Source organism: Populus nigra, chromosome 13 (assembly GCF_951802175.1).
Source record: "Populus nigra chromosome 13, ddPopNigr1.1, whole genome shotgun sequence".
Lineage (NCBI taxonomy): Eukaryota > Viridiplantae > Streptophyta > Magnoliopsida > Malpighiales > Salicaceae > Populus > Populus nigra.
Window position 1 is genome coordinate 10,192,930 of NC_084864.1, and position 22,074 is coordinate 10,215,003.

At 31.3% G+C, this 22,074-nt stretch overlaps 2 protein-coding genes across 2 annotated transcripts; both read left to right on the forward strand.

Moving 5' to 3' along the window:
* The first annotated feature begins 1,654 nt into the window (after positions 1-1,654).
* LOC133671345 (cyclic dof factor 2-like) lies at positions 1,655-5,127 on the forward strand. Its single transcript, XM_062092077.1, has 2 exons — positions 1,655-2,058; positions 3,431-5,127. The coding sequence occupies exons 1-2, from the start codon at positions 1,828-1,830 to the stop codon at positions 4,727-4,729; spliced, it is 1,530 nt and encodes a 509-aa protein (XP_061948061.1). The 5' UTR covers positions 1,655-1,827; the 3' UTR covers positions 4,730-5,127.
* Positions 5,128-20,572: 15,445 nt separating this feature from the next.
* On the forward strand, positions 20,573-21,491 carry LOC133671011 (probable calcium-binding protein CML46). Its single transcript, XM_062091627.1, has one exon. The coding sequence runs from the start codon at positions 20,788-20,790 to the stop codon at positions 21,424-21,426; it is 639 nt and encodes a 212-aa protein (XP_061947611.1). The 5' UTR covers positions 20,573-20,787; the 3' UTR covers positions 21,427-21,491.
* The last annotated feature ends 583 nt before the right edge of the window (positions 21,492-22,074 follow it).

Genomic DNA, 22,074 nt, shown 5'->3' on the forward strand with positions numbered 1-22,074 from the left:
CCCTCAAAGTGGAGCAATAGGCCACCTCACGATTTCATCCACAAATTGCTCCACTCGAGAAAAACACCATGATTGGGCAACATCGAGAAGGTTTTTTTTGTTTGTAAAGGACAAAAAATTGCCCCAAATTAGTTTTTTTTTTTTAAATCTTTCTTGAAAAAAAAAAACTAAAAACCCGAATTAGATGTATGGTATCATGTTGGAAGCGATGGTACTTGAAATATATATATATATATATCTATATATATATATATATATATTTGTACGTTTACAAGCTTTTTCATAAAGTAAAATACTATTAAAAAAACTCATTAAATTGCTACCTAACGCAACAAGTAAAGTCAAGTGAGATTTAAAAAGGAAAGAGAAGTCAAGAAAAAAGGTTTAAAATTCAATAAATCTCTTAATCAACAAGAACATTTTTATGCCTTTTTTTTTTAATCTCTAAATAAGACAAGAAAAAGGTCTCAAAATTAGCTTCATTGCTACGTTCCCTCCTCCTAATAAAACCTTACACTCTAAGTCATGTTTAAAACAAATCACAACGCACCTGTAATAAGACTACTTGCGAGACAACTTATATATTTATTATTATTTATTTTAAAACTAACTTATGATACACAACTTATTTGTTGATTGAAATTAGGGCTGATTATTGTTTATTTGATTCGATTTTTATAAAAAAAATAACTAAACTGAATTTAGAAAAAAACAAAACCGAAACTGGTTCAAACCGACCGGTTTCGGTTCGGTTTTAGAAAAAAACTGGTTCAAACAGGTTTGGATCGTTTTTGACTCGGTTTTTCTGGTTTAGATTCGGTTTGATTTGGTTTGGTTTTTTAGTTTTAGGCTTATAAAACCGAAACCGAACCGAACCGGTTGGTTTTTTTAAAATTTTAATCAGTCTAATCGGTTTTTTTCATGGTTCGGTTTTTTCAGTTATTTTTTTCTGGTTTTCTTGATTTTTCAGTTTTTTTACTCACCCCTAATTGAATCATAGGTTCAAAGCCAATAACATGAATAATAATAATAATAATAATAATAATAATAATAATAATATATTCATACAATAATCCATCAATTTCAGCTAACATAAAAACTATAGGGCAATATTTTTAAATTCTATTAAATGATGAACAGCAAAGAAAAAGGAGTGTGAAACAATCAATCAATTTCATTTACAATTCAACAGAGAATTGTTTAATATGAAATAATAATAATAATAATAATAATAATATGGTAAAAAATAATAGTATTTACTATTTAGAGAGGATAAGAAAGCGTTGAAAAGGGGCGGGTGACTAGGATTGAAAGTAAAAAGAGCGCTGCCAAGAAGATAATCTAAAAGAGAAGACAGATAAACTCTTTCCTTCAAGGCCACATACAATACTTGTGGTTCAGAATTGCTCTACCGAGCTGCTTTTTCCTTCTTTTTCGGGTTAAAACCGTATTTTATAATTAATTTTATTTTTTAGATTATTTTTTTAATGTTTTTAAATTTTTTTGATATGTAAATATTAAAAATAATTTTTTAAAAATATTATTTTTTTTAAAAATACTTTAAAAAATAATAACAGCCGCCAGAGTACCCAATACTATTAACTGCCGACGTGGCACCACCCACCTGCCTAAACGGATCAAAAACACATCGACACAACTTTTACACAGCACAACACAACACATATAGTCTACGTTTACAGAAGGTGCTCGGTGTCTGATCTCTTTACACGCTTTTCTCTCTCTAAAAATAGCAGTATTCCCCCTTTCTTTCTCTCTCTACAAGCTCACAGTTTTTTTAGTTGTTCAATAAAAGAAAAACAGGCAGAAATGTCGGAGCCAAAAGACCAGGCATTTAAGCTGTTCGGGAAGACTATTCAAGTGCCAGAGATCTCTGTTACTACTGCTACCACCACAGATGATGATGATGACGACGATAGTCAAGATCAAGACCGTCCTTCTTGTGCAAACTCTTCTCTTGATGAGACCAATATTACTGATGATTATAATAACAATGATAAAAGAGATCATGGAGAAGAAGATACAGAAACTGATGATAAGGTAAGATGATTGTTATTATTGATCTTGATTGGTTTTTTGGATTTTGAGAGACTCATTTCTTAAAAAATCAAAATAATTAATGGGTTTTCTTTTCCACTGTTTTGGTTTGGAAAAGTCGTGCTCTGGGATTCTTTGTTTTATGCTTATGATTGATTTGGTTCAGGTTCCTTTGGAGATTGCAGGCCTCTGTATATAACGACTTTGTCAAGTAACTAGCTAGATGATTCACAGAAGAATCATTTTTTATTTTTTTTTAATAATGGGAAAATTAGATTTGTTGCCATTTTTGTTAGGTAATTTTTGTGTTTTTAATTTAAGCAAATTCAGTATTCTTTTTGACCGTCTGGGTTCTGGGTGCTGAATTGTAAGATATAATGGGTGTTCTTTCTTTCATATGTGTATCATTGACAATTTTCCCCTCAAAAATCCTTTTTTGTTACATGAAAAGTGGCTGTTATTTTGAATTACGCCTTGAAATACTTTCTGCTATATATTTTTTCTAGTGAATTTCCAGGCTGACTTTTTTATAATTTGTCTAACAATATTCCCTTTATTCATCTCAATAAAGGGAGAAAAAAAGGAGTGTCCTTGATGCTTGCAGTTGAAATTTCACACCACAATCCATGCTTACTGTCTACCTAAGCTTGCCTCCTTGTAGGGTTTTCTGTCAGTTTTCCTTTCCTTTAAAGGACAAAAGATTAATGGTGCTTACTTTTAAGTTAGAGGAGCTTGGATCAATATATTTCTGCACTTAGATTCTCAAAAAAGTGATTCAGCAAAATCTTTTTTCATCTCCTAGTTTATCATTTTGTTATTCTGCTCTATTCAGATTTGCATTAATTGGTTTCTTTTACCATTCTGGCTTGTTCAGTGTGTCAAAACACAAATGCTTATCATTTCTTGGTTTTGTTATTTTGAATAAGAAATGCTTCGACCTTGTTCTACAAAATTATCTTCTTTTGCCTTTTTGAGATGATTCGAAAATAAATATATAGTCCATGTGAGCGATTGAGTTGGCGCTGGGCATAGCATCTAGTTTAGGCTTAATGGTTCTAGGAAAAAAAATGTCACTGAACCCAAACCACTATCATTTGGAGAAATTGAGATGGGATAAACCCCATTTTAATTTCCTATATATATAAAAAAAGAAGTTCAGAAGTACTCTATCGATCCTTATGTCTCTCATCTGTTTCACTTCTTGTTCAGCTTTAATGAATTAAAATATATATTTGCTGTGAAAATTCTGTCAGTTATAATTTTTTTTAGCTTAAATTGAACTGGTTTCTCCATTCAAAGCCTGTGTTCTCTTTTTTGTTTCTCAAGAATCTAGTCTTGGTACTTATATTTATTAATTGTATCATAATCAATTCAGGATTCGGTGGGAAAAACAACAATTGAGAACCAGGAAGATGGAGCTTCACCTGTAGCTGCCAAAGAGTCTTCAAATCTAGATGCAACTTCAGGGACAAGTGAAAACCCTAAAACACCTTCCGTTGAGAAAGAGAGCACGGCGTTGAAAACTTCAAACACTGAAGAAGAACAGAGTGATACAAGTAATTCACAAGAGAAAACCCTGAAGAAACCAGACAAGATCATTCCATGCCCCCGCTGTAATAGCATGGACACAAAGTTTTGTTACTACAACAATTACAACGTGAACCAACCCCGACACTTCTGCAAGAATTGTCAGAGATATTGGACAGCTGGCGGTACCATGAGGAATGTGCCTGTGGGTGCTGGTCGTCGCAAAAACAAGAACTCAGCTTCTCATTACCGTCACATAACCATTCCTGAAGCTCTTCAGAATGGTCGAGCTGATGTTCCAAATGGAGTCCACCATCCTTCACTGAAAACTAATGGAACAGTGCTAACCTTTGGCTCTGATGCACCTCTTCATGAATCAATGGCTTCTGTATTGAATCTTGCTGATAAAACAATGCGGAACTGCACAATGAATGGGTTTCATAAACCTGAAGCATTAAGGGTCCCAGTTTCTTATGGAGGTGGTGAAAACAGTGAAGACCATTCTAATGGATCTTCTGTCACAGTGTCAAATTCAAGCGATGAAGCTGGCAAAAGTGTGTCAAAAGAATCAGCTATGCAGAATTATCAAGGCTACCCCCCTCAGATACCGTGTTTTCCTGGAGTTCCCTGGCCTTACCCTTGGAATTCAGCTCAATGGAGCTCCCCAGTACCCCCACCTGCCTTTTGCCCTTCCAGTTTTCCTATGCCATTCTATCCTGCAGCAGCTTATTGGGGTTGTACTGTACCAGGTGCTTGGAATGTCCCTTGGCTTCCACAACCATCTTCTCCAAAACAAACCTCCTCGAGCTCTGACCCTAACTCTCCAACCCTAGGGAAACATTCAAGAGATGAAAACTTGCTCAAACCTAGCAACTCCAAAGAAGAGCTGGTGAAACAAAATAACACTGAAAGATGCCTTTGGATTCCGAAAACGCTGAGGATTGATGACCCAGGAGAAGCCGCAAAAAGCTCTATATGGACAACACTTGGGATTAAGAATGATAAGCCTGGCTCATTTGGTGGGCGAGGACTCTTTAAGGCCTTTGATTCAAAGGTTGAGAAGAATCGTGCAGCCGAAACCTCTCCAGTCTTACACGCTAATCCTGCAGCATTGTCTAGATCTCTCAAATTTCAGGAGAGCTCATAATATGGGTAGCTTTAACTTGATATTTGTTCCGAGCAGTGGAAACAAGTTCTGGTGTTTCAACTTTAACAGCTTTATAAACTGAAGGTTTGCAGTTCAGTCACTGGCATCATTTGTCAATGGTCTCCTTGCAGTCGATCTACAAGAGGAAAGAGCAGAGGAGAAGAGAACTATCCTAGCTAGCAGCAGTAGCCACCGTTAGGTATTTATCTTTTTGCTGGAAGCAGTCCAGGACGGTGCTTTTGGATGTCCACTTGCATGGTTTTCCAAGTTAATGTACATATTTATATATGAAATAGTGAGAAAGTGAGAGCTTAGGAAAGAATTGAGTTTGTGTAGCATAAGAATCCCTTTTGTACTAAAATAAATTTGGGAATGGAAATCCAACCTCTTCGTTTTTATTGGGACTTCAAATATATGGAGAGTACTCCCCTGTTTAGCTCACCACTAAATTGTCCGATGCATGCATGTTCTATGCTGGCTCTTTTTTGAAGCTCTATATATCATGGCAACATGACGAATCTAATTCCTTTCGAGTTGAATATCCAATCAACAATGTCATCTGTCATCAGCTATCACACAGTTGCTGATAAAATAAATGCAGCTTCTTGGCTCAGCTGTGCATCAAACTCAGTTGATAGGTTTGGAGATTGCTCCTTTGTCCATTTCCATTGAGAAAGGAAAAAAAAATAAAAAATCCAAGGATAGAGTTAAAGCGGATTGAATGAAGACAGGGATGTTAATATTATTCCACATCTCTGAATATGGAGGGCAGATAAGATAAGGGCTGCGAAATCGACAGACAAAAGGTTGATGTAGGCCCTTCCCTTTGCAGATAGACTTGAATTCTTATCAGAGAAGGCCAAACACCTTTCCTTTTCTTTATACAAAAGAATCGAACGAAACAACTGGCACCAAAACGTGGAAAGTTTTCTTCCCATTTCTTCTTGCTTTCATATTTCTCTCTGCTTCTTCCTTGAACCGCTCATACTATCTATAACAAGGAAAAAGGACACAATTTGTGATCCTCTTAACCCTAAACCAGACATGGATTACTCTATGGTAGCATAATTAGTTAAACTACTTATGGTTAATCATACACCGCCTAAGAAGATAAATAATTTCCCTCCATAATTTCCATACGAGTTTCCATCATGATCCTTTCGTGCACCGATTAATTCGAATACATTAATTTTATGAAGTTAATGAGCTGAAATCCATGGTAATCCACAGCAAAATGTCATATTACTGGTAGAAGGAAGAAGAAGAAAGGGCCTTGGGTTGATGTATCAAAATCAAGTCAACGTGTATCTACAGGGTAGTGAAAAACTTTGAGATATTTGGTGTTTAATATTCGGCAAAGGCTGGCCACGATTCTGGTGTGCCATGAGCTGTTAAAGGGACCCAGTACATGTGATGCCTTTAAGCTTCTGGGTTTGCTTCCTTCAACCTTCCCTTTCTTTCTCTGTCTTTTTGCCACTTTAGATGAAGGGAAGTGACGACCTCCCCGCCTCTTATTTCTCTCCTAATTTCTTATGCTCAAAGTCTTCTTCGTTTCTTTTGCTGCTGAATCTGCTAAATTATGGACCCTGGATTTACTGTACCTGCTTTGTTATTTTGCAAGAGATGTTATTCTTTAAAATGTTTTTTTAATATATTAAAATAATATTTATTTATTTTTTAAATTTTATTTTTAATATTAGTACATCAAAACCATCTAAAAAAATAAATAAAAAACTAAAATAACTATTTTTTAAAAAATAATACAGACAGAATACAAGTACAACAAAACTTTAAAGTTGTAGTTGGAACTCCCATAATAATAAATATCATCACACTCCTGAGAAACTTGTGGTTCTCCTTTCCCTCGATGAATTTATTATGGTGACGTTAATGGCGAGGATTTATCTATGAGTAGAAGAGGAGGCATCCTCTTTTATATTCTCCAAAATTTCTGTGCATGAAAGGATTTTCATGTAAGATTTCTGCATGCATTGAAAAGTAACTGCCCTTTACCCCTCCTAAAAAGGTGTGTTCGATAACGCGGTTTTGCAAAGTAAATTATATTTTTTAAAATATTTAAATAATTTTTTTATAATTTTAAATTGTTTTAATGTGTTAATATTAGAAAAGAAATCTTTGTTTTAGTTTTTGCAACTAACTTTAATATTTTAATTGTTACTATATTTAGCTTTTATTATTATTATTAGAAGGGGAATTTTCATGGAAATCACATGCAAGAAAACCTGTATGATTAGCTAGCTAGTCTAGTCTCCGATTAGTCTACAACGAACACGAACGCACCAAATAATTTGCAAGAGAAGGAAAAAAGAATAGAATGAAATGGTTGGGAATTAGGACCTGAGGGATCAGATTCCTTACGAATCATGTCCACATAGAGTTTGGAGTCTACCTCTAGTTATGCATTGCAAAATCCCTCATTCCATGCCTAAATAAGACATGGGAGAATCCTTCCATTTTTAGCCATTAAAAACGGTTTGGGAACACGTTTGGAAATGCTTAAAAATTTGATTTTTTTAATTTAAAATTATTATTTTTTTATGTTTATGGATTGTTTTAATGGGTTGATATCAAAAATAATTTTAAAAAAATAAAAAAACAATATTTTTATTCATTTCCAAGCATAAAAAACTTTAAAAAACAATTACTACTATATTCTCAAATACCATCTTAAGAGTGAACTAACACCAGTATTGTAAGAAAAACTTCTAAGTTCTACCTTGTGTCATCCTCCTGAAAACAAACTACTTGGCATGCCTGAAACAACCAATAAAAAAAATCATTTATATTGATCTCAATAGCTCCTTTATCAATAAAAACCTAACAAATCAAAATCAAACCCAATGCGATCAATGGAAGATCCCACGATCTAATTTGGATCTAGGATTTACCAGAACGTCGATATTTGTGCTAGTTTAATATGCCCTATAGCTGATCAGTTGGTTACACGTAAAATTATATATTCATATAAATATATATTTATTATTAATAAAGGCTTAATTTATCTTTAATATTTATATAATATTAGATTAATAAATCTAATATTTAATTTATGAATCTAAAGTAAAGATAAAGTCTATGAGATAAAAATATTTTGTAAAGGAAATTATAAAGTTATTATAATTATGAGATTCCTATTGTATCAAAGTATTGTTTCTAAAATGTTCATAATCGATGCTTTCTTAAATACTAGATATTTATTAGATCCATAGAGACTTGTACATATTATGTTATTTTTTTTATGAAAGGAAGTAGTTGTTATCATAAGTTGATATATAATGGATATCTAGAATTAATATGTAGATGATTGTCATAAGACATATACTGATGCGAACCCTAGCGAAATTTAATGGTATTCTTAGCCCTAAGCCTAGTAACTGGACCAACTGGAACCTCCAATGGATCCTTTGATGGTTGGATCGCATCATATGCACTGAATTGACTCGCATGAGAATTTCTTATAGAGAAGTCATCTATGTCTATGGAAAGTCTCATGTGACGGTTGTGTAAGCGATTTTTGGATTTGAGATTATTAAATTATCTTATATAGAGAATGTTATGCCTTGATCCTATTACATGTTATCTATCCCCACACTATTGCCCATGAATAATCTTAATAACTCATTATTTGTTCGTACGAAGTCTGATGAAAGGTCAATGGTTTTAATTTATATTAATGATCTTATAGTTACTGGTGATAATAATGCAGCCATCACCAATCTTAAGAGGGTTCTTTATCAGAAATTTGTTATTAAGAATCTTGGAGTTCTCAAATATTTCATTGGCATAGAGATTGCTACATCTCACAAAAGGTTGTTTTTTAATCAATGAAAATATATGCTTGATTTGTTATATTAAGCTGATATGTTTGAATGAAAACCTGCAAAGACACCTTTGGATAGCAAACTTTAATTGAACTTAGATGAGGAGTTTTTGATCTACCTCAGCTTTATAAAAAAACCTACTAGGAAAGCTTATTTATCTTACAATTACACGACTTAATATAAGTGTGGTTAGTATTGTGAGTCAATTTATGCACTCACCCACTACAGTTGATATGATGATTGTCAAATGAATCCTTCTTATGCAAAATCATGGTCACATACAAATACTTGGTTACACTGACGTGGGTTAGGTAGGAAATACTTTTGATAAAGATCTAATACCGGTATTGTATATTTGTTGGAGGAAATCTGGTTTCGTGGAAAAGTAAAAAAAAATTGGTCGTTGCTTGTTCCAATGCAGAAGCTGAATATCACATAATGACCTCTATTGCTTTTAAACCTATATGGTTGAAAACATGGCTTGATGATTTGGGTTTTTCTCACCTCAACCTATGCCTTTTTTGTTGTGATAATTAAGCTGCAACGCATATTGCTTTTAATCTAGTATTTTATGAACAAACCAAACACATCAAAGTTGACTATCATTATGTCAGGGAACAAGTTCAGTCTTAGATGATTGTTACTCAATATACTTAGAGTCAGGATTAAGTCGTGAACATATTCACCAAGACCTTGTCCTCTGCTCAATTTCATCAGCAATTCATTCTCACAATTCATTTGCAAGATCCTTTTTGTTTTTTTTTTGTTTTTTTATAGAGAAATATAATAGTCATTTTGAAAAATACTTAAAAGATAGTGTGTGTGTGTGTGTGTGTGTATACTGATATATCTTTTATAATCATGTTTGTGTCCTCTAACGTACCAATTTAATTCACTACTAAGAAAAGTTCAATTTATTAAAAGTTCCATTTATCTTTTACAATTTTGCCTCCCCTCATGTTCTGTCTTGTCTCATTTATCTCTATTATATTCGCCTTTTATGTCATGCAAACACTACATGTAATTAATATAAATTCAAATTTTAAGTGTAACTCTGAATGGTTTGTTCATCTAACAAAGATGACATGTTATGTTACATAAGGTAACATATTTGATTGAAGAGACAAAGATAAAAACATAAAAATAAATATGTATGAAGGATAATTTTGAAGTGAATTTATGTACTTTTAAAACAGATATAAAAATAAATTTGTCTGTAGGACAATTTTGAAATGAATTTATGTACTTCTAAAACAAGAGGTACGGAGAAGACATGTTTATAGAGACAAGATTTATTATTCATAAAATATCCTTGTAAAAAAAAATTATTTCAAAAATTGTTCAACTGAGACATATAAGAATAAAAATGGATATTATCATAGTTTTAAATCCCAACTCAAGAGTTAATCCGGGGCAAGTTCCATGTCACGGGCTGTGAGGGTAAACCTGGGTTGAACCAAGTTAGTGTAAAGATAAAAATGATTATTATAATAGTTTTAAAACTCGACTCAAGGGTTGATCTAAGGCAAGGCTCGAGTTATGGGTCAAGGGTCAACACAGGTTTTCTCGGGCAATATAAGGATAAAAGTGGTTATTATCATAGTTTTAAAAACCAACATGAGGGTCGATATGAGGCAAGCAAGATTACGGGTTAGGAGGGTCAACCTGGTTCAATATATATAAAAAAATTATTATTATCATAGTTTTAAAACTCGAATTAAGACAAGGTTGGATCACGGGTCGAGGGGTCAACACGAGTTTTTTTTGTGTCAATGTTTGAATAAAAATTATTATTGTTATAGTTTTAAAACCTAACTTAGAATTTAACCAAGGATAAGACTCGGGTCACAAGTCGAGAAGGTCAACCTAGGTTAACTCAAATGTTAAAAAAAAGAGAATAAAAGCTACCTCTTTTTTACAAAAAGAACTTTTTGAAAAAAGTTAATGAGTTTTTGACCTATGTTTTATCCTTGATCAACCTGAGTTTTTGGCCGGATCAGTTTAAATTAATCCTTCCTCTATTTTTTTTAACTCAAAATGGTTCATGTCCTGCATTGGCCAGGTAAAGGATTGATCTGTCAGACCAGTCCAAGTTTTATAACTAGAATTATTATAATATTATTAGTTTTAACACTCAATATAAACTAAAGTGAAAAAAAATGTCTAATGCTTTTTTTAAATATGTAAGTTTGACAATAATACATATTAAAGGTAAAATAAACATTTTATATTTTATTATGTCTTGTCCACTATCAATTAAATAGGATACAAATATTTCTATAATGTCTTATACACCACTGCCAAACACAATTATGTCTCCTCTTCTCTCCTGTCATGTATTATCTCATTTATCTCTGTTATATTTTTCTCTTATGTCTTGCAAACACTATATGTAATTAATATGAATTCAAACTTTCCTCTTATGTAATGCAAACACTATATGTAATTCATCTACCGAGCATGACATATTATCTTATTTAAGGTAAATTTGGTTACTGTTCTGGGATAAAAAAATAAAAAAAATAAAGATAAAAATATGTTTGGTTGAAGATAAAATGATAAAAACAAAGATATAAAAACAAATATGTCTGTATGATAAATTTAAAGTGAATTTATATACTTCCAAAGTGGAAGGTACAAGGAAGACAAGTCTATTAAAACAATATTTTTTATTTTTTATTTTTAAAATATTCTTATAAAAAACTCTCAATTCCCAAAATTTTTAATTAAAATATAGAAAGATAAAAATAAATTTTAAAATATAAAAAAATAAATTATTTTAATATATTTTCAAATAAAAAATACTTTAAAAAATTAATCCTCAAACATCACATAAATATATAATACTATGTGAAGTAAGAAAGGGCTAAACCATGGGAAAGTCAACCCTCCAGCCTATTGTATTTCTAATTTTCTAATGCGATTAAGCTCGTAATGAAGTCATTAAAAGTAGGGTGGAGGCAGGACATGATGAGTCAGAGATCCATTAATTATAAAGGTTTTTTTTAACAAGGTTGATTATTAAGTCTGTGATAGCCAATTAAGTAAAGAATAAGTGGGCTTTGCCCAGAAAATAAAAAAAAAAAAAAGAAAAAGAAAAAGAAAAAGAAAAAGAAAAGAAAGAAGAAGACTTCTTCCATTCCAACCTGGCTTCAATGCTAGTGCAATAAGACCTAATTTGTTACTGTACGAATCAATTATTAATTTAACATTAACAAGAAAAAAAAAATCCAAAAAAGTGGAAGGCCAAAGCTTTTGCCTGTCTTTATCCTAAAATCTTTTTTTTCCCCGGTTTAACACTGCTTTCCATTTAGAGCATAGTTTTTAGATCTGCTCTGGTAACCGGCTCAGTCAAAAACCTAGATTTTAGGTTTTGATTGGGTCATTTGGATTAAATTTTTTTAAAAGATCAAAACAACATCATTTTAGTAAAAAAACAAAAAGTCAATGAGTTACAACCGAGTCTTACTGGTCAACCGGGTTGTCGGGTCACACCGGGTTTTTTTTTTTTCTATTTTTTTTTCAACCCGGCCCGGTTCCAGCCACGGGTCAGCAGTGTCGGGTTTTAAAACTATAATTTAGAGTACAGGACTCCCATGCATAGAATCTAATTTTTATTTTTTATTTGAAAATATATTAAAATAATATTTTTAATTTTTAAAAATTTATTTTTGATATCACCATATTAAAAATTAATAACACTAAAATAAAATTAATTTTAAAAAATAAAAAATTCTCAAAACAAAATTTAACCATAAAAAAAAATACAAGCTACATGAATCATTGCTATCTTGTGATTAATGATATCCATGATTAATGATTGACATGTTCTTAAAGGGATTAATTATCTCATGCATGGCACGCATGTCTCCAATTTGATCATTTCATAGTTGTGATTTAGGGCATGCTACAAATGATTTTCAACGTCTCAATTTTGCTAATTAAAGAAAATAAAGCTTATTATGTGTAGACAGCCAATTTAACATATTAATATTTTTTTTTAATAGACGCTTCATTGTTAAGAAATAATAATTTGTACTTTTAAGCCGTATTAGTAAGTCTTTTTGCCGGTTTGGAAAAATATCCTATCAAAATATATTGATGCTTGGAAAAAAGAAAGTGCTCCTGAGTTTAGGTTAGGTTTGGGATAGAGATATGATGAGGTGTAATTGAGTGTTTTTTTATGAGATTAAAAGAAAAAACAATAAAAAATATTTTTTTTGTTTTTAGTGAGATTTGATTTGTGCTTTATAGTTTATTTGTTTTTATATTTTAAAAATATTTTTGATACTTGAAAAAAAAAGCACTAGGAGTTTAGGTTAGATTTGGGATAAAGATGTGATGAGGTGTGTTTGAGTTTTTTTTTAATGAGATTAAAAGAAAAAAACATATATATTTTTTTGCTTTTCATTAGATTTGATTTGTACTTTAAAACTCGTTTGTTTTTGTATTTTAAAAGTATTTTTTAAAAAATTAAAAATGTTTAAATCTTTCCTTGCTACAAATTAATTAATTCTCTGTATATTTCAATCGTTTTGATACCATAATATTAAAAATATTTTTTTAATATATTTCTAATAAAAAATACTTTTAAAAAATCACTACCTATTTATATTAAAAAAAATAAAACACAACCATACCTCACTTTAACTCTCTCTCTCTCTCACACGCGCGCGAACACCTAGTAGATCTAGTTGCCAACGAAAAGTCAACTATTAAAATGTATTTATAAAAGAACAGAATAGTTAAATTAATGAAGAGTTGGAGCTCAGCAGGGAGACAGGTTCTAATGGGAGGGGATGGAGAGATTTGGATTTGAGTTTTCTATGCACCAAGCGCATGTTAGATTCTCTGCTCTGGGAAAGATGATACTTTTAACAAGCACTCGGGGGGGATAAGTATATTCCCGTCTCGTCTCAAAATTGATGCTCGCTGGTTCTTAATATTACCCTAAAAACTAATATCACACAAAAACAAATATAGACTACAAAAAATTAATTAAGGATCGGATATTTCTTGGAAAAAAGAAAAAGAAAAAGAAAAAGAAAAAGAAAAAGAGACACCGTTTGAATGAACAGTTTATTCCTTCAAATTTTACCATGATGTTAGTATAATAGTATACTATAATGTTAGTATCATATGAAGAGTTAATAGTCATTCAAATTTTCTTAAAAAGTTAACGATGAAACATTTCCATCCAACTTAACTATAAACTCAGAGAGGGTTTGTTTTGAGCAAAATATTTTACAAGAAAATATATTTTTAATTTGTTTTTCATAAAATATTTTATAAAAAATTTATCAATGTAAAATATTTTACAATAACTTTTTTAATTTAGATAATTTAATAAAAAATATTTTCAGCTTATAAATTTTTTGTAAGATATTATATATATAATAATCTACTTACGATATCATCCAATAATTTCAATAATTATAATCTTACCATCACCACCTTCGCACCCGTCATGGTCAATCTAACATTTCGCTATTAACACCATTATATCATTACATTAATTATCACAACCACCACTTCCACCACTTTATATCATTAATCATTGTCATCAATATTATTTTATTAATATTATATTTTTTATATCATTACTTACTAAATTTTGTAAAATATTCTCTGGTATGTAAAATGTTCTTCCATTTTAAAGATGGAAAAGAGGTTATCATGTATCATTTTTTTTTCATTATAAGTTTCTATAAATCAATAAAAGTAATACAAAAATAAGTAAAAATACCTTTAGATTTTACTTGGTGGGACACGAGCTATACCGAGACTTATAATCTGACATGATAATTATGAAATATCATTGTGAAAATATAAAATTACTTCTTGATTTTAGTTTGGAATTCTTTTATTCTTTTATTCTCAAATTAATTTAATAATAACTAATAAATTACATAGAAAGAGTTCAATACTTCTAATAATTAGAGTTAATTTTTTTGATGCAAAGAATGGAAATATTTTCACTTACCCAACCCAGCTAGCTAGCTTTTGTTAATGATAGTCGTATCAACTTCAAAAGGTTAGGCGTGAAACAAAGACACTCCTCTGTGTAAGCACCATAAGAAAGCAGCAAAGAACTAAGGAATTAAAGTAATGATCAACTAAAATAGACTAAAGGTCAACTGCAACCGATAAAACACCAAATTTGATGCTTTCAACTACCTAAATAATTGAAGAGCTTGTATAAAAAAAATTGAGTAAAAATCAAGTCACAAGATTGGACCTAACTAGAATCTAGGATTCTTTCTCATAGACATCATCGAAGCAGTTTCCAATTGCTCAAAAAAAAAAAAAAAAAAAACTCAAACCTCCTTGGCAATTTCCATGTCCATGTATAAATTATACCTCTTTATTCTATAATCAAGCTGTAACCTCCACTAGGGTCTACGCCTTATTGACAAGCTTATCGTACCCTGCATTCCCTACACAAAAACAGAGCAATTTCTTCCGAGTGCCACAACCTCCTGTAGGCTGTAGCAATAGAACTATTATTTACACTCCCAAGAAGGCATTAAAAACTCTCTTTCTTGGATCTGTAGACTGGGCGGTTTCACAATTCCCCAAAAACTATACATATACATAAAGTCTGAGGCATACCCTTTTTCCAGAACTGTGCAAGAAATGATGGGCTGGTCTTGTTCTTTCAGCGTGGTTCTTGTTTTAGCTCTTCTGGCTCTCCCCAGCTTCTCTCATGAACATGGTAGATTACAAGTTCTTGATGGGTTCTCTTAGCAAACTTTTATCTGGAATCATTTTTCTTCTCTTCTGTTCTGTTTGATTCTTCCTTTTTCTGGTTTTAACACTTTTTTGTGTGTGTGTTAATTGAAGGATTCAGTCGGAAAGTGATTGAGACATACGAGCTTGGAGATTCTTCAGTTGAATTAGAGGTTGGTTTTCTTTCCTCTACTTTTTATGTTTTCCTTTATAATAATAGTTATTGTTAATCATTTTAAAAGCGCATCCCTGTTTGTTTCCCAGGAAACTGCAGGGAAATCAAGGGGAATGTATGAATTGGACTATGATTTGGATCCGAAGCCCAACACCAACCCCAAAACAGGCTATATATACAGTCCTCCACAAGGCTGATTGATATACAGCTGTCTTTCTACAAATTTTTGTTTTATTGTAAAACAGAGTGGTTTCCAGAATTATATTGGCTATGTTTTTCTGTATTTGTTGTTTTGGCAAACTGTAATCTGTGAGTAAGATGCTTCAATGTTGACTCTCTTGTTGTAACGATCCTTTCTTTCTCCTCTCTCTTACTGTAGTGCAGTTCCTGATGCACTGCCCGGAAAACAAATGAAAAGGAGAGGGGGGGGGGGATTTGATTTCTTTTCATGTAAATGTGCTGAAATTAGATTTAATTAATTAAATAAAAAGTATGCTTTCATCACATGCACGGAACGTTAAAAAAAACAAATAAAATATTGGTATGGGATGAGACAATGTGTAAGTGGGTTTCAAAAATGTTTTTAAAAAATTTAAAAATATTTTTTAATATTTTTAGATTATTTTGACATGCTGATATTAAAAATAATTTTTAAAAAATAAAAAATATTTTTAATATATTTCTGAATGAAAAATACTATAAAAAACAACTATAATCACACTCCCAAATATACTTAAAATTATCCTTGCAGATTATGGACTCGGTCTACTTCCTTGTATTGGGCTTGAATTTTGTTCTTGTTTGTATTGAGGTAAGAGATGTTTTTACTCCTTTCTCAATACCAAGAGTATTGTATAAAAAAATAATAATAAAAATCTAATTCCATCACAATTTTGGCATACTAATTACTAACCATCAGAAAAGCATTAATATGATGCATTTATATTAGAAAAAAATAATGGTTAAACACTTATCATTCATGCTTTAAAACATTTACTGTTTATATTTTAAACTTTAATATATATATAAAATCGTTCACATCCTAAATAATCCTATAATTTAGCCTATTTTACACCCATAAATAATAAAAATTATAATTTTAATAACATGGAGTATTAATATAAAAATGGCCAAACTAGGGTAATTGTTTCTTATAATTATGGCTAATGATCACATCTAATTTTAGTTGTACATCATTTTAAAAATTAAGTCTTACTAAATACATATAGAAAAACAACAATTACAACCAAACTTGCAGCGAAAACAATGAGAATGTTATTTCACTAAAGAAAACTCACTAAACCAACAACAATATAATATTAGTTCACTAAAGAAATTCGCCCTTGATCATTTAAATTGCATGGGGATTAGGAGGCCACTGCAAGAGGAAATTCTGAAAACGGTGCTGTTTTATTTTTTGAACTGTTTCAAGGTTGTGCTTGGTGCAAATTGTGTTTTTTTAAATTTAAAAATTATTATTTTTTTAATATTTTAAATTATACTCAAATTGTACCAAGTTCGTGTGCTGTTAAGAATACAGCCGCCTTGAGGCGGCTGGGTTTAAACCATGAGCACACTTAAAATGTGGAATTTAATACAGAGAGCTCACTTAAGTGACAGCCGCAGGCAATTTTGGATTCCAAAGTCGTCAGCCTTCGTTTAATGCAGTCTGCTATCGGATCTCTTCTTCCTTCAATGCACAGTTGCACACTGCAGCATGGATCATTGGCGATGCTTGTCCTTTCACTTCTCTCAGCCATTTTTTATTCAGCGGCAACCCTTTTAGTTGATTACTGTTCCCGTGTTGAAGATATACAAGACTTGAAATTAAAAATATTATAATAATTCTAATTATAAAATTTTGATGGGTTTAGTGGGTTAATTTAAAATCCAATTAATTAAGAGTTTGGATTGGTTTGAGTTTAAAAAGAATAAAAAAAAAATTGACTCCATCTGATTTGATCAAAAATCCATTAACTAATTTTTATAAAAACAATTGGTCAAAATAAGGTTGATTTAATTGTTTTTAATAAAAAACTTGGGTTAACTCGGGTTGACTCTTTCGACTCGTGATTCAGACATTGCCTTGATCAACTTCCAAGTTAGGGTTTAAAACTATAAAAATAATTATTTTTATCCTTACATTGATCCAGATCAACTCGAGTTTGCCCTCCTGACCAGTAATCTGGATCTTATCCTAGATTAACCTTATCGTGACCCAGACCTTGTCTAAGTCGACTTTCCAGTTAAATTAATCTATGACCTGAGTCTTGTCCCAAATCAACTTTCGTATTATGTTATAAGGTTATGATAACATGTATTTTTATCCTTGTGTGTTTTAGTTAGACAAATTGAAAATTGAAAGTTCTTTACCATGATCTTTTAAAAACAAAAATACATAAATTCACTTCAAAATTATTCTAAAAATAAATTTATTTTTATATATTTTATCTATATTTTTTTAATTAAATACATTTCTTATCTTTCTAATTTTTTTTTTCTTTCAAAAGTAGCATCCTCACCGGCTTTGGGATGGCCGCATGCTAATTCTATATTATTTTCAGTGATCCACTTCGATAGTTCATTTTGAAGATTCTTTATGTCAATAAATTGATAGGCTGTTTCCATCAATGGGCAAGCCAGAGATCGGAATGGTCTTGAGTTGTTACTAGGCCCAATGGGCCTGCCTTGTTTTTAAGAATTCATTTCTAGGAAAGCCCAGTAAAATCCTTCACGATAATGAATATAGTTAAGCTCATTATCATAATTAGATTGGTAGCCCAGCCTTAATGAGATTCATATGCTTATAATATATGATGATTAATCATATTAATTCACTATTGATTAAATTGATTTGGAAAAAAAGGATATATTAATGCCACCAAATAATTTAGTTGGAAAATAAAAATAATTTAGTTATTTTTTACCCTTTTAAAACAAAAACAAACACCTTAAAAGGTGATGCGTTCTTTTTCATAGGATCAATTTATCATTATCAAATTGACCAAGCACATCCCAGTTATATTATATTTTATTGCGTGGTAAAATTATTAAAAATATAGTTTTCAGGATTTCATCTTAATTTAAAAAATAAAATACTTAAATTACTCTTGAAATCTAATTCTCTTAGGCTTGCATCCAGGGGTTTTTTTTGTCATTTCATCTTGGGTTGTTTTTGTAATTATCAAGTAAAGTCAGGGGCAATTTGGTATCTTTAAAAGTAAAATATTATTAAAAAAGAAAAAAAAATTGAATTATGATCTAGTTCTTGACAATACTTTAACAGGAGATCTTTGTTTTCTAGCATCACTAAGCATGAACATTGCACATATGCAGAAAAAATAAAATTAAAATTGAAGTATGATGATAACAATGCTGCATATCATGTTAGAACTTGATATGTTTTGGATAAATTACGACGGCACAGATTTAAGGGATTTCTGGGAGTTTCTTCAATGATATTAACAATCTTGATATACATACAATGCTTAGATGTCTCACACCAGCAATTTGGAAAATTAAACTCTGTGATGCACAGACCTAAATATATTTCTCCATTCTTATTAATGTTCCATGGAAATTGTTAAGATATTTGTCCTTTTTTTGAATTGTTTCTACCTATCTCTTTATATGTTTTGATCTATTTATATGTTTTGTGAGGTTCGTGATGTATTTTCTCAATAAAATATTTTTATTTATTTATCTATTTATTTTTTAAAATTTATTTTTAATATTAATACATCAAAATGATCTAAAATTATTTTTTAAAAATAATTTTAATAGCAAAATTTCACAATACTTTAAAAACAATTTCTGAACACAAAAACAAACATGCATTACTTGTTCCTTGGGTCATCTCCATGAGAACGAAAAGAGAGAGAAGGAAGAGAGACTTTTAGTTTTCACAAATCTCAAGACTACTGGGAGTTTGCATGATCGTTAATTTCAGGGTCCGTCAGATTAGTCGAGGTACATGCAATCTTACCCGAAAACCCATGTTAGTAAAAGAAAAGAAGAAGAAGAAAGAGCTCTAGTATTGAAACTTAAACTATCAAGATTTTTATATATATTTGAAACTTGATTTAGAAGTGATGATTAAGATTATTTTAATTGCTGGAAAAAATGCAAAATGTAGTATGGAATAAATCAACTGAAGTGAGATTGACCTTGTTTTTTCCATGGATCAAATTATCAAAGGATGCACTTGAGTTCATTCCCTACTCTAGTGTTGGCACCACCGTGCCCGCAACGATGGAAAATTATAGAAGACTAGACTTTGATCTTTTTTTTTTTTCCAAAGTCCATACGACTCCAGAGAAGAAAATTATCAAGGAAAACTATAGGTTAGCGGGTGACACAAGGTATTACTTATAGCATATTTGTTTTTGTCTTTTATTTTTTTAAAATAAATTAAAAAATTAAAAAAATCATTTTTTTAAAATTCCTTTTTAATAAATTTTAAAATAAAAAATACTACCAAAAAAACAAAAGCTAAACAACCCTGCCATTAAGCTACAAAAGTTCGTGTCATATCACAATCACTGCATGGAAAACGCAAAGCAATAATGGAAAACCTTCTCAATCTCTTATTTCCAAGAAACTGCAAATATTTCTGAGTATATAATAATTTAATCCCTGTATTCTTATTGACTTAACATCTTAGTCCTTTGACCGTCCATTACGGTCAATTCCTTAAAACCTCTCGTAATTTCTTGGAAAATGATCAAACAATCCCAAAAATTTCATTAATAAGGCAATTTCCTTTGAGCTATAATTGTCAAGGTGACAACACCCTATCAGAAAAGATACTATGATATAAACATAAATAAAGAGACTAACCAACTATATATTAAAAAAAAAAAAAGACTAAATAATTATTTAGTTGATTATTCTTTTTACTAGTCAAACAAGGATTGATGAACATCAAGAAAATTCCTAGATCATTCCTATCAACATAGAAACAGACGAATGAAAAACAACCCCACTTTTCTAATAAAACATTCCTGCTCAGAATTCCTTTTCCTTTTGATGCAGGAGCATAGAAATTTCCCTCCAAGTATTGGACCTTTATGACAATTTCCTCGTGTTTTTTCTTCTTCTTGTTTCTACGCAACATACAAGCAGCTTCCCCTCCAACTCCTATGAAAGCGGAAGCTTTGATGCGCTCCCCTGCCGCCTCTATGTTGCGCCTATATAAATAAACAAGAACACAACCATCCTCAAAGCACACCATTCGTCATATAGTTTTTCTTGGGAGCTAGAGAATTAGCCTTCTACTTTCATTACTTGCAGCAATTGTTATTACTCGAGCAATGGATGCTTGCCAACTAGTCAGCAGCTTAGTCATACTGCAAAAAGAATCATCAAACGCTAACCAATCCTTTTCTCCATTGTTTACAATGGTTCATCTTGTCCTGTCTGAATTGATTTTTAGTAGGTTCAGTAATCTACAGAAGTTCTTAGCTAGATTTTGGTTCTTTCTCCAATCCCAACTAGGCCTTGGCAACTCAGAGCTCTGGGAAGATGATGATGGAAACCAAGACTCTGAGATATCAGAGCAAACCCAGGAGTCTTGCTTTGACAACAAGAGACCAGACGAAAGGAGTATATGCAGAGAGGATGTGGAGATGGTGATGGAAAACCTGGGACTTTTTTGCAGCAGTGAAAGTGAGGAACTTACGGAGTGGATGGGTTCTGATGAGATTTCGCAGCTGTTTGATGAGAAGGAGCCCAGCCTGGAGGAAGTAAAGGAAGCTTTCAATGTTTTTGACCACAACAGAGATGGTTTTGTTGATGCAAGTGAGTTGCAGAGAGTTTTCTACAAATTGGGATTGAAGGAAGGACTTCAGCTGGAGAAGTGCAGAAAGATTATCAGAACCTTTGATGAAAATGGAGATGGAAGAATAGATTTTAATGAATTTGTAAAGTTCATGGAGAATAGTTTTTGTTGAATACAGCTTAATTTGTGAATTATTATTAACACAGCAAACCCAAAATCCAGCATTTATTTTGATTATTTTTCCCTCTTTAAATTAATTTTCCCTTTTCGTGTGTGTATTCAATTTGAACGTCTAGTTGCTCTATGGATATCTGCAAGGAAAAGTAGGAAAAATAAATTTTTTTGAGAAGCGGAAGAGCTCAATTTTTTAGCTATTGACTGTCTCAGATGCCTTGATCGAACAACTCTATAGTATAGTCTATATATAAAAATAACATATATTAATTAGCCACCACAATTACAAAAGTCAACGCTTTTAGGTCGAGAAATTTCTTTTATATATAAAATTAACATGTATTAGCCACCACAATTATAAAAGTCAACGCTTTTAGGTCGAGAAATTTCTTTTATATATACTAAATTACTAACTTTAATTAATATAAACGACAAAATCAACTAAAAATAATCCGATTTATTTTTCAAGCGCAGACAACGGTTCTTTAACATCGTTGACTTTTGCCCCAAATTTTAAAGTTACATATTAAAAGGTAACCTTTTTAACTGTACAAAGGGTATAATTAATTAATTTTTTTTATAACTTTTGTGGGTATGGGGTCGAAACGAAACGAGACAAAACGAGTCGGATAAAAATGTTAATATA

Excerpts from the sequence above, each read along its gene's own strand:
- LOC133671345 (XM_062092077.1), top strand. The coding sequence starts at position 1,828 with ATGTCGGAGCCAAAAGACCAGGCATTTAAGCTGTTCGGGAAGACTATT. Across the intron at positions 2,059-3,430 it reads ATACAGAAACTGATGATAAG|GATTCGGTGGGAAAAACAAC; the intron begins GTAAGATGATTG and ends TAATCAATTCAG.
- LOC133671011 (XM_062091627.1), top strand. The coding sequence starts at position 20,788 with ATGGATGCTTGCCAACTAGTCAGCAGCTTAGTCATACTGCAAAAAGAA.